We start from the raw sequence: 11002 nt of genomic DNA, 5'->3' as shown, positions 1-11002 counted from the left end.
CCGCATGCGCCTGCGCCTGCTCGCTGCCGCCTGCCGCACTCGCCGCTGCCCGCGCACCCTACGCCCCTGCCTGCTCGCCGGCCGCGGCGACGGGCCTCAACGACGGTGAGGCGAGGCCGGACGACGGGAGCGCCACGTGCTCCTCGACGCCCACGGTTGTTATGCCTCGTGGCGGTGTGTGTGCATGGTGGGCCAGGAGAGAAAAGGAGGAGAGAGAGGAGTGGGTGGGTCGGTGTGTGGGCCAATGACAGGCGGGCCAGGGTCACACGCAAAAGGACACGCCCCGGACGAGGACGACGCAGTGAGCGTCCGCCCGTGTCCGTTTCAGACGCAAAGCCAGCCCAACTTTTCTCCCAGAATGAAGCGAAGCAGATAAAAAACAGACGTTTTTTGAGGATGGGGTCGCGCACTGGGTCGTCTGGTATGTCCGTTCCCTAAACGAACGCATCTGGATAGGATGTGGTCGTGCGCTGGAGTTGGCTTTAGCCTTGGTAATTTTGTCGGTGAATTTGCTTCGTACCACTACTACTAGTGTCGATTTCCCAGGCAACCGTTTCAAAAAAAGATTTCCCAGCCAACGAAAGATCAATCAGAGGCAACCAAACAACTGTGGAAGGAGAGGGGCCCCTCTCATCCCAAAACGGAAGACAAGGACACTGATCTCTGCCTCTCACCGCATCCCTCCACTAGTCCACTCGTACTCCATCCCAGCAAGGGATGAAACAAACCTGTACAGAAATTGAATGGAATTGAATAGCACGCAATGCTCCCGATGCAAATCAATGCTGCTGTGATGAACGAAACAACCACCTAGGGATGGCGTGCCATCTCTGACTGCCATGAGCTCTTTGCTCGCGCCAGCACGTATCTCGATCCAGGGACCCTGCCAGGCATCACTCACTCGCAAGCTGGCGTCGCGCGGAGTTCCAAGATCACCTCTGCAGGCCCTACCATCTGGACGGAGCCACGGAGGTTTCACAAAAAGCAGCTGCTGCTAGCCTGCAACTCTTTCATGCCTAATCAACCGACAAAAAATGGCATCCCGTCGTGGTATCAGACTTCAGGCGAAGAACCCGCCGCGGTCGGCGTGGGCTGGCGACTGGGGCTCCGGCGAGTTGCCCTCCAGCGGCACAGTCCGGCTGCAGTGGGACCTGGACGTGCTGGACGACGATGGCAGGCACCGCGGCTCGCCGCTGAACTGGATCACGTCGCCGCCGCCATCCCGCGGCCGCTGCTGCCACTCTTTCGCCTTCCTCCCGCTCTGCCCGCCGTAGTAGTACCCCTGCTCGACCTCCACGGCACGCGCGAACCCGCCGGACAGCGGGTCCAGCCGCTCGTAGAGGATCCGGAGGACCTGCTTCATGGACGGCCGCGCCCCGCCGTCCTTGTGGGTGCACCAGTGGATCACGTCCGCCATCACCTGCAGCTCGTCCAGGTCGAACGTGTCCGCCACCGCCGGGTCCACCAGCTCGTGGAGGCGGTAGTCGGTGCCTATGAGCTCGCGGGACCACTCCACGAGGCTCCGGTCGTCCTGCACCACGGGCCTCCCGGTGACGAGCTCCAGCAGCAGTACGCCGTAGCTGTACACGTCGCTCTTGGCCGTCAGCTCCTGGGTCACCACATACTCGGGGTCTACGTACCCTGCACGGAGATATACACACGGTACTGACGAAAATGTTGATCGAACAAATTAGTAGTGTTCACAGGCATAGGCTAAAACGAAGTAGAAGTACAAAGTAACCAGGGACTGCAGTTCAGATTTCAGCAGCATAACAGAACAAAACCTCTAGAACAGCACAAGACCCTTACCAGGAGTTGCCTGGATCTTGACAGTCCCTGGAGTGGAACTGACGATAGTATTGCCACCATTTGAGCAGTGTGCAAGGCCACACCCAGCAAGCTATTGAAAATCAATCAATTAGTCTCTGCTGACAAGTATGGATCAATCCCCGTGTAAGAAAATTATTCACCATGTACCTTTGCGAGATAATTCTTGTCCAGGAGGACATTGCTAGGCTTTATGTCTCCATGGTACAATGGAGGATCACAATAGAAATGAAGGTACTCCTGAAACAAAGGTAACTCATATTTGGTATAGTTGATAGTCAACAGAAACATAACAACATTTGAAATATACTTGGTGTCGATAGAAAGAAATGGATGGAAACCGATATACACTTGGTGCACATACAAACTACAGTTTTAAGCGAACACCAACTATTCCAATTGCTGACTTAGACAAACAGGGAAAAACCGCAGGGCAGTATGAATTACTTGATCCAATTCAGAATCCATAACAGATTTCCGGAAACTTACCAAAGCATTTGCAACATCAATGGCGATTTGGATCCTGTTTTTCCACGGCAGCAAAAGTTTACCTGACGCTGCAAAGAGAAGAATTCTTTTCTGCACATAATTCAACAAATGATGTAGCATAAGACATGGAATGAGAATGAAACATGAGTCGTGAGATATTACAGTGAAGGTGATCCTTAAGGCTTCCATTTTCCATGTATTCATAAACCTGGAACCTGAACGATGGGAAATTGTAAAGCACCACAAATTGGTTAATACCTGAACCTTACTTCTCAAACTTTGTTAAAAAATACCCCTAAGTGTGACAAGATGGCGATGATGCGGCAGCGTACTTTACCTCTCATATTTTGTTAAACAATAACCTTTAAGTCCAACAAGATGTCGATGATGCAGCCGCCCAAGAAATTCCATTTCTTTGCAGAATAATTGCTGATCTTGTTTTGGTGAGCTCTCTATGCGCTTAATGGCAACCACAGAACCATTGCTCAGTTGTCCTTTGAATATTATTGCATTATCATTCCCTCCCAGTGTGGTGCTGAAGTTTCTTGTTGCCCTTCTCATTTCTGCGTAACTAAATCTGCCAAAAATGGTGGAAGTACCTGCAAAACAATATTGCTAAGCAGATGAACTGAAATGGGTCCCCAACTAATTCTAATAGGAAGTAATTCAAAAGCAGACTCAAACATCACTCCATCAAGTTTGAATTAGTAACACATAATTTCGTAAACAAATTGTCGAGACAGAGCTTACAAATAAAAGAAAGGCAGCACCATGACCACAGCTCATTAAATGTTTACCTTCTTGGCCCTTTGTGACACAGGAACTCAACACTTTCAAAGGGTTAATTCCCTCAATCTTTTCTAGTTCTTTGCTCTTTCTTCGGATGAGTAAAATCAGTACTACCAGTAGTGTAACTGATAATCCTGTAACCAAGGCCCCGATGGCAGGGAATAGTACACGCTTGTAACTATGATGATGGTTGGATGGCACTTCAGCAACATGTTCCCCAGGAATTTGCGATGCAAATGGACTGGGGGGAATATTTGGTGCAGGATATCCAACTGGGGATGATGTCGAGATGTTCACTGCATGAGATTCATAAATTATTACAACACTCAACAACCGCATCCCTTAAAGAAGGCGCATTTTAAGTATAAAGGAGTTCATTATATATTACTACTGAAAAATCCTTAACCCTTGACATGCCACTACAAAGGGACATTATGTTCTATGGCACTACTTTTCATTACAAAGCACATATGTGCCATCACTGCCAACGACGTCACATTTAACTGTAAGGCAACTAAATCAAGTAAGAGCTCTGTATATTTTCCCAGCAGAAAGTCAATCAACTTACTCAAAATAAACCATCTTGCCAACCAAGATAGTAAAATGAAACAGTTTTGAAAAGATGCCCACATATACTCCATTTACCAAAGATGTATATCCATATGAAACTTGTACTAAATCTACAACAAAAATGTGCTGATTAATATAATATACCTATAATTTGCATACTGTGAAATATGTGCAAATGTGACACTCAAAAGAAGTGCGGCACAGCTGAAGCTTTGAAAAGAAAACTGGTGATGATCATGTTGATTCATGAAATGCACTAGCCTTAGCAGTTAACACTCTTCAAGAAAAGGAAAAGGTGACCTTCCTCTATAAGGTGCTACATAAGTTCTACAAATCATAGTTGTAAATCCTGTGGGGTTTATGCAGTGCACTAGCATTAAGAAGTCAGAACAAAAGTATGTAATACTATTCTCCCTCTATAAGTTATGAAATACAAAAGTAATGTGTGGCCAAAATTTTGCTAAGCGCACTGTCCATTCTATGATAGATAGGAGAAAATTCGAACCTTGAAGAGCACTCAGCCCCTGAACGCTGAAAAAGCAACCCGCTGTATCAAGAGTAGATATGTTCCCTTGACTCACAAAAGCAACAAAGGCAGCGTCGCGGCAGGTATTCAATGTGACATTATCTTGTTCTCCCACAAGATGGCGGAGGTATGACAAACCAGAATTTAAGCACCTCTTGCAGCTCACGTCATCTGGAAGTGAGGTTGCACAATTTCTAGTGACGTCACTGAAATTCGGAGATTGTAACATTTGGACGATAGTAGTCATCCCAACGCACTGATAGGACGCCAGAATCTTGATCCCGAGGCCACAAAACGAAGCTGCAGTAGGAAGTATCCCATTGGACACGAAGGTGTCTGAGATATTGCGAATACAGGCGTCGGCAAGTTCAGACGGAACCCCAAGAGTGCCTGTTTTATTCGCATACATTGCAGATGAGACCGTGAGGACGGCATTGATATAGCGGCAACACTTTGAGTGCCCATTCTGATCCGAGCATACAGAAGCTATCAGCGCAAAGTTGGGCCAACTGAAATCTAACGGACAATCTGCATGGTCAAACAGCAAACATGAGTAACGATGCAAATATGGCTGGTCCATAATCACAAACTTTTGAAAGAGGAGACTCGTCATTCTGTATCTTTGCAAAATTTGGCAAAGCGGATGTGACACTCACACAGAAAGAGCAAAACGTGTAACTGATGTAGTACAGCAAGCCAACACTTATGCTCACAGCGTGAATTGTGCTAGTATCTACTAGCAGAAGTGAAGTTAACACCATTGGGAATAGGCCACATGACCAGTACTAGCTGGGTACGTGCCTAATGGATTGCCTGTCATAAATTTCATACTATCCCTATTTCCCTCATTACACCAGAGCTGCTACGAAACCGAATATAGAGCAGTTGATGGTACACTCTAGGCTAGCACATACTCCCTCCGTTCCTAAATATTTGTCTTTCTAGACATTCAAATGGACTACAACATACGGATGTATGTAGACATATTTTACTTCATATGTAGTCACTTGTTGAAATCTCTAGAAAGACAAGTATTTAGGAACGGAGGGAGTATAAGCGATAAAACAACCCATGTGCACCTGAGGAACATCAGGCAAATAAAAAATATATTGTGACATTATCAGTGGTTCAGTAACGCCAAATGCCAGGACTGAAACCCTCACGGACAGCCAAGTCCAACGGCTATTGAAATCCAAGAGCCATGAAAGTCCATCGGCCCAGTCGTACGTGTAGAGCAACCCATTAGGTAAGCGAATTGAATGGCCTAAGAAGGGACTCCAACGCGATGGGGAGTGAGCAGTGGCGGTCCCTGCTCCCCTTGCCAACTACACTGCGTCTACAGAAAGAAGGCAGGCGAAAAATGCGCCTCGTACCAGTCGTGCTCAGGGATTGTTCCCGGGCTAAGTGACTCCATCTCACACCTAAAATGCCTACTATTCGCGTTCGCCTCTCCTAAATATGAAGTCCTAAAATACAGTACTGTACTAATATTCTGGGCTGAACCATTAGAGAAAACGCAAAGGCGTTAGGGACGCATGGAATGGGCGTCGGAAGGGGAGAAATCGAAATCAGTGATTGAGCGAAGCGCGCCCACAGCCGTCGCCATCGCCGACCGATCCCCTCGAACCCCAAATACCAAATGCAGCTAATGCTGTTCCGCCACTGGAGCGGAGTGGGCTTCAACCAGTTGCTAGAGGCGAGAACGGTTTACCTGCCGCGATCGCCGCGGGCGGAAGCGGGGCCAGGAGCGCGACGGCGGCGGCGGCCAGCGCCGCGAAGAGGAGCGGCCCGGGACGCCGCATCCGGGGGCCGGCGGCGCGGTGCAGCCCTCGTATCGGCCGCAGCGAGAGATGAACAGGAGCGGAGCGGAAAGGTGGGGTTTGTCCGGTGAGGGCGCGGAAGGAAGGAATGGGATGCCAGGCTGACGGTGCCCCGACGCCAACCCAATATGCCGTTTGCTTGTGTTGCTGCGAGCCTGCGACTGCGGCCGCGGCGCTGCCGCTTTTCTTCTTTGCTTTGCGGGTCGCAGCGCGGCTAGGCGCCTTTTTCTAGCCGTGCGTGCAAGAGTGGGCGGGGATCGTTGGAATGGGCTCCTCCCGGTCACGGGCACGGGTGCGCGGAACTGCCAACGGCGACGCCCCCTCTATCTATCAGGAAGACTTGGGGAGTCCACCCCGGCTCCGCGGACCACGGGTGGGGTGCACATGGCGCGGTGGTCTGACTCTCACCGGGCCACGCGACCAAACAAACCCGTCGCCGTATCCAAGAACCCGTACTGTGAGGGTGTGCGTTGATCGTGTCCTTTTGTGGGCGATGGCCTGGTGAGCCCCAGATGCTTGCGGTCGACCTCCCACCAGCTTTCAGGTGAGGCGAGCGGTGTCCATCGCGACCATTCGTGCACAAATCGATGGCATGAATCAATTTTCTTTTTTTTCTTACGCTCAAAAGTGGCACAATTATAAAGAGTAGCTTGAAGCTATGTCAAGATTAACTCTAGGATGCGTGTGGAGGCCAGCGGTGCGTGTGGACGCTCAAAAGTGGCACGATTATAAAGTGCACAAGGCGAGCGGTGTCTGTCCGGATCCGCAAACCCTTGAGAGGTTAGAACTCTGGGGTGCGTGTGTAGATCTCAACCTACGCGGTCTGTCTACTCGCGAACCTCTTAAGCCTAGCTCGTCAAGCTCAAAGAAACACAATAGTTTATCCTGGTTCGGGCCACCTTGCGGTGTAATACCCTACTCCAGTGTTTTGGTGGATTGTCTCGGAGGGATGAGGATGAGCTAGTACAGTGGATGAACTGGCCTCAGGAGGTGAGGTGTTCTTGGGCTCAAGGGAGCTGGTGTGGTGTGAGCTAGTTCCACTTGTCTTCCCTCGTTCTAAGGTGGTGGCTAGTTCTATTTATAGTGGCCTTGGTCCTCTTCCCAAATGTTGGCGGGAAGGGATCCCACAACGGCCGGTTTTGAAAAGGGACAAGTAATACAGCTTATCCTGACAAAAGTAGTCTTCGCCTGCAAAAAGACTCTGGTCGTGACGCTGCGGTGGGATCGTCGATAACCTCCGTCCTGCCGTCCTGGCGGTCTTGGTCTTGTTGCACCAGAATGGAAACTTTTGGCTGATTCCTCGGGACTCCGCGCCTACGGCTTGCCTCCTTTGCACCGAAAAGAAAAGTTGCGCTCTGCGCCCGCTAGGCCTTGGTCGTCATGGCTCACGTCAGCTGAGCCTCATGAGGTAAACCTTGCATAGAACTCTCCACCCTTGGGAGCCAGTCTGAGGAGGCCGATCCCCTCGGGGGTCTTGGCGTCGTCCGCCTCGCGAGGCTTGGCCCCTCGCGAGGGTCTTGTGTTGTTGATGCTGAAGCTGGGCCGTACCAGGCCGTCGGTGGAGCCACGTGGTGGGCCGCAGGCAGGCAGGGCTGGATACCGCCATATCCAGGACGCCGACAGTAGCCCCCGGGCCCAAGGCGCGCTCGGACTTGGCTTCCAGGCGAAGCCAAAAGGCAAGTGCGGAGCACCGCGACCCTAACCGCCTGCGGCCTTGATTACGCGTGGCGATTGATGGGACGTGGGCGACTCCGCTTCCCCACGCTGCCTCGGCAACCGTTCAACTTGACGGGACGCTGCGACATGCAGATGGTCATGATGGCGCGAGGTCGTGGAGGCCGGCGGTTGGCCTTCCTTGGCTATAAATGCGAGGGAGGGGCAGAGCCCCTCACCCATCTTTCCTTCGTCTTGCTTCCGCCTGCTTCTTCTCTTCTCCATCCTGCTCCCATGGCGTTGCCGGGGAGGTTTTCAGCGGCCGAGAAGGGGAAAGCTTCTAAGGAGGGGCCAGCCTCTCCACCTCCTAAGAGGGGCCGCGACCACTCCCGCAAGTACCCCGCGGCTCCTGCGGCGGCTTCTAGGGGGCGCGGGCGCGCACCCCCTCAGAGGCGGCGTTACTCTTAGCGCCCGCGATGGCACCTCTTCTCGTGGCGGGGGCCACTGGCTTCGGAGCAGCCCCCATGACGAAGGAAGGCGCGCCGTGATCGTGCGCCCGCCTCGGCCGTGCTTCTCCTCGTTGGACGTGCTCCCTGAGTTCATGGTGTGGTCGGAGAGCCTGGCCGGCACCTCGCTCTTACTTTCGCGCTTCTTCTCCGGCGAGCTTACTTCTTCGGGGCTCGATGGCCTCTGGCTGCAGGCTGACGGGTGCTGCAACAGAGCTTCGTGGGTCGGGGTCGGGGGCGCCGCTTCCGGCAGCGTGGTCCTGACCTGCGGCTGGCAGACATTTGCCCGCGCGCGAGGCCTGGGCGGAAGGTGCACTCTTCACTTCAAGTACGACGGCCTAGCGACCCTCTACGTGAGGGTGTTCAGGGAGGACGGCCGCCACATGGGGTACTGCCCAGAGGATGGCAGCGACGACGAAGGTGGCGATGGCGAGCTTGGTCTTGGCGGCGCGTGCTCCTCCTCCCGCGACGACATCTCTTCCTCGGATGAGAGCTCGAGCAGTGGTGGCTACGACCGGCCTCCGCGTCGTCGTGCTCGTTTCGAGGATGCTGGTGGTTCGTCCCGCCGCGGCACCCCAGTGAAACTAGAGAGGAGCCCGACGTGAGGCCGGGGGCCGGCGAACTTGGACTCAAGACCGACACCTTCAGGCGCTGCTTAAGGATGCGGTGCTGGTGCCAGGTTCATACACCTTCGGGCCCTCTTTGTTTAGCCTTTTCTTTCTCCTGTAATTCAAAAAAAGATGGTGTACCCCGCTGGGGTGTGTAATGAACTATGGCAGTTATGCCCTTTATGCTATGCCTGCTATCTTAATGTTGTGTCGTAATGTTTGTGCTCTGGATAGGCAAGGGTAGGATAACTTAGCTTGGTATGTGCGTAGCAGTTTTCCGCCTCGCAAGGACTTGGCCTCAGGTACATGATGGGGCCCCCTTCCCGGGGAGCCGTGGGGTTTCAAGAGCCGCCGCAGGGCTGCTCTCAAAAGAAAAGAAAAGACTGTCGAGTGACTCACTCCTTCTTATGTGAGCCCCCTGCCATAGATTAGCTTGGACTTGACGCACCATGTCGCGCTGCTCGGGAGGCACAAACATGAGGGGTGCTGGTGCCCGTGAGCTCGACTGAGGGCTCCTCGCGAGGATGACACCGAAACACAGGGTTTGGCGCGGTGCGTGCACGCAAGGGCAGGCCTGAGGCGCACACACCTGCCTAGCCCCACGCACGAGTTGCGCGAGAGGAAGCGACGGGAGACTGCCGCCTCCTTCACGCCCTTAGGCAGAAAACAACTCAGGAAGAAAACAACTCAGGAAGAAAACAACTTGAGGGACCAGAGTTCAAAAATACCAAATCCATTGAAAGGTTACTAAAAACTGCAAGCAACTTCGGAAAGCAAATGAACAGCCGCGTCCGGCACCTAAACTAGTATTCTCACCAGCACGGAGCTAAGTGTTGCCACTAAGACGTGGGAGGGAGCCCCCATGAGGCCCCAGGGCGACTCTCAGGAGAATCCGGGGCGTGTACAACCCCACTCATTATTACGTGAGAGTGTCATGAGCGGAGACCTTCACAGGCCGGAGCCTTTCTTCAGGGGTAGAACTTTCGGAGGTGCTGGATGTTCCAGGCATTCTAGATGGGGGCCCCGTCCTGTGTCTCCAGGCGCGCGGCGCTAGGCCTGGAGACACGGGAAATCCTAAATGGACCCTCCGACATGGGAGAGAGGTTGTGCAACCCCTCCCTGGAGAGCACCCGCCTCAGGACGAGGTCGCCCACCTCTAATGTCCTGGGGAGGACGCTGCGGCAGTGGTACCGCCGCAGCGCCTGCTGGTACCTTGCCGCCCGGAGCGAGGCTTGTCAGCGGTGTTCCTCCCCCAGCACAAGATCCATCCCCCGCGTGGCATCCCGGCGTGCCTCGTCGAACGCCAAGACCCGCGTGGAGCGATGCTTGACCTCGTGAGGGAGAACCGCTTCTACTCCGTAGACGAGGAAGAACAACGTCTCTCCCGTTGGCTTGGCCGCGGTGTTGCGGATGGACCACGACACGGGCTGCAGCTCGTCGAGCCAGCCCCTGCCACAGGCCTCAAGCTTCTTCCTGAAGGTCCTAGTCTTGAGCCTCCTCAGGACTTCTGCGTTGGCCCACTCGGCCTGGCCGTTGCTCCGTGGGTGTGCCACTAAAGCGTAGCATATCTGGGTTCCAAGGTTATCACAGTATGTTTTGAAAAGGTTGCTGGTGAACTGCGAGCCGTTGTCGATGATGATGCGGTTGGGGACCCCAAACCGGCTCACGATTCCCTTGATGAACTTGACGGCCGATCCAGCTGGGATAGTGCACACGGCTTCTACCTCCGCCCACTTGGTGAACTTGTCGATGGCGACGTACAGGTACCGGTAGCCCCTTGGCGCCTGAGGGAACGGCCCCAAGATGTCCAGCCCCCAGACCGCGAATGGCCACATGAGAGGGATTGTCTGGAGGCCCTGCACGGGGGCTGGTGGATTTGCTTGGCGTGAAACTGGCATGCTTCACAAGAGCGCACCAGCTCTACAGCATCGTTGAGCGCGATGGGCCAGTAGAAGCCGCTGCAGAACGCCTTGCCCACCAGAGTGCGTGACGAGGAATGAGGCCCGCAGTCCCCACCATGTATGTCCGCCAGTAGCTCGAGACCCTGTTCCCTGGAGATGCACCTCAACGAAACATCATTGGGCCTCTTGCGATATAACTCACCATCTCGGATGCAGTACGCGGTAGCTTGACGGGCCACACGCTCGGCGTCTTCCTCCTTCTCTGGCAGGGTCCCCTGAAGCAAGTATGCCTTGAACTCTTTGGTCCAGCACC

The 11002-nt window shown here is 53.5% G+C and overlaps 1 protein-coding gene across 2 annotated transcripts; it reads right to left on the bottom strand.

Moving 5' to 3' along the window:
* Window positions 1–735: 735 nt before the first annotated feature.
* Window positions 736–6318, bottom strand: LOC119364292 (probable receptor-like protein kinase At1g49730). Of its 2 annotated transcripts, none has more exons than XM_037629738.1 (9): window positions 5913–6318; window positions 4181–4729; window positions 3114–3401; window positions 2654–2915; window positions 2479–2531; window positions 2317–2384; window positions 1978–2067; window positions 1810–1900; window positions 736–1665 (listed from the first exon to the last, which is right to left on the bottom strand). In XM_037629738.1, the coding sequence occupies exons 1-9, from the start codon at window positions 6001–6003 to the stop codon at window positions 1061–1063; spliced, it is 2097 nt and encodes a 698-aa protein (XP_037485635.1). In that variant the 5' UTR covers window positions 6004–6318; the 3' UTR covers window positions 736–1060. The 2 variants fall into 2 exon arrangements, with proteins under 2 accessions (XP_037485635.1, XP_037485636.1); XM_037629739.1 differs by having other exon boundaries at window positions 736–1641.
* Window positions 6319–11002: the final 4684 nt, after the last annotated feature.

Source organism: Triticum dicoccoides, chromosome 2B (genome assembly GCF_002162155.2).
Source record: "Triticum dicoccoides isolate Atlit2015 ecotype Zavitan chromosome 2B, WEW_v2.0, whole genome shotgun sequence".
NCBI classification, from domain to species: domain Eukaryota; kingdom Viridiplantae; phylum Streptophyta; class Magnoliopsida; order Poales; family Poaceae; genus Triticum; species Triticum dicoccoides.
The sequence above is the reverse complement of the archived record's forward strand: the minus strand, read 5'-3'. Positions and strand labels throughout refer to the sequence as shown.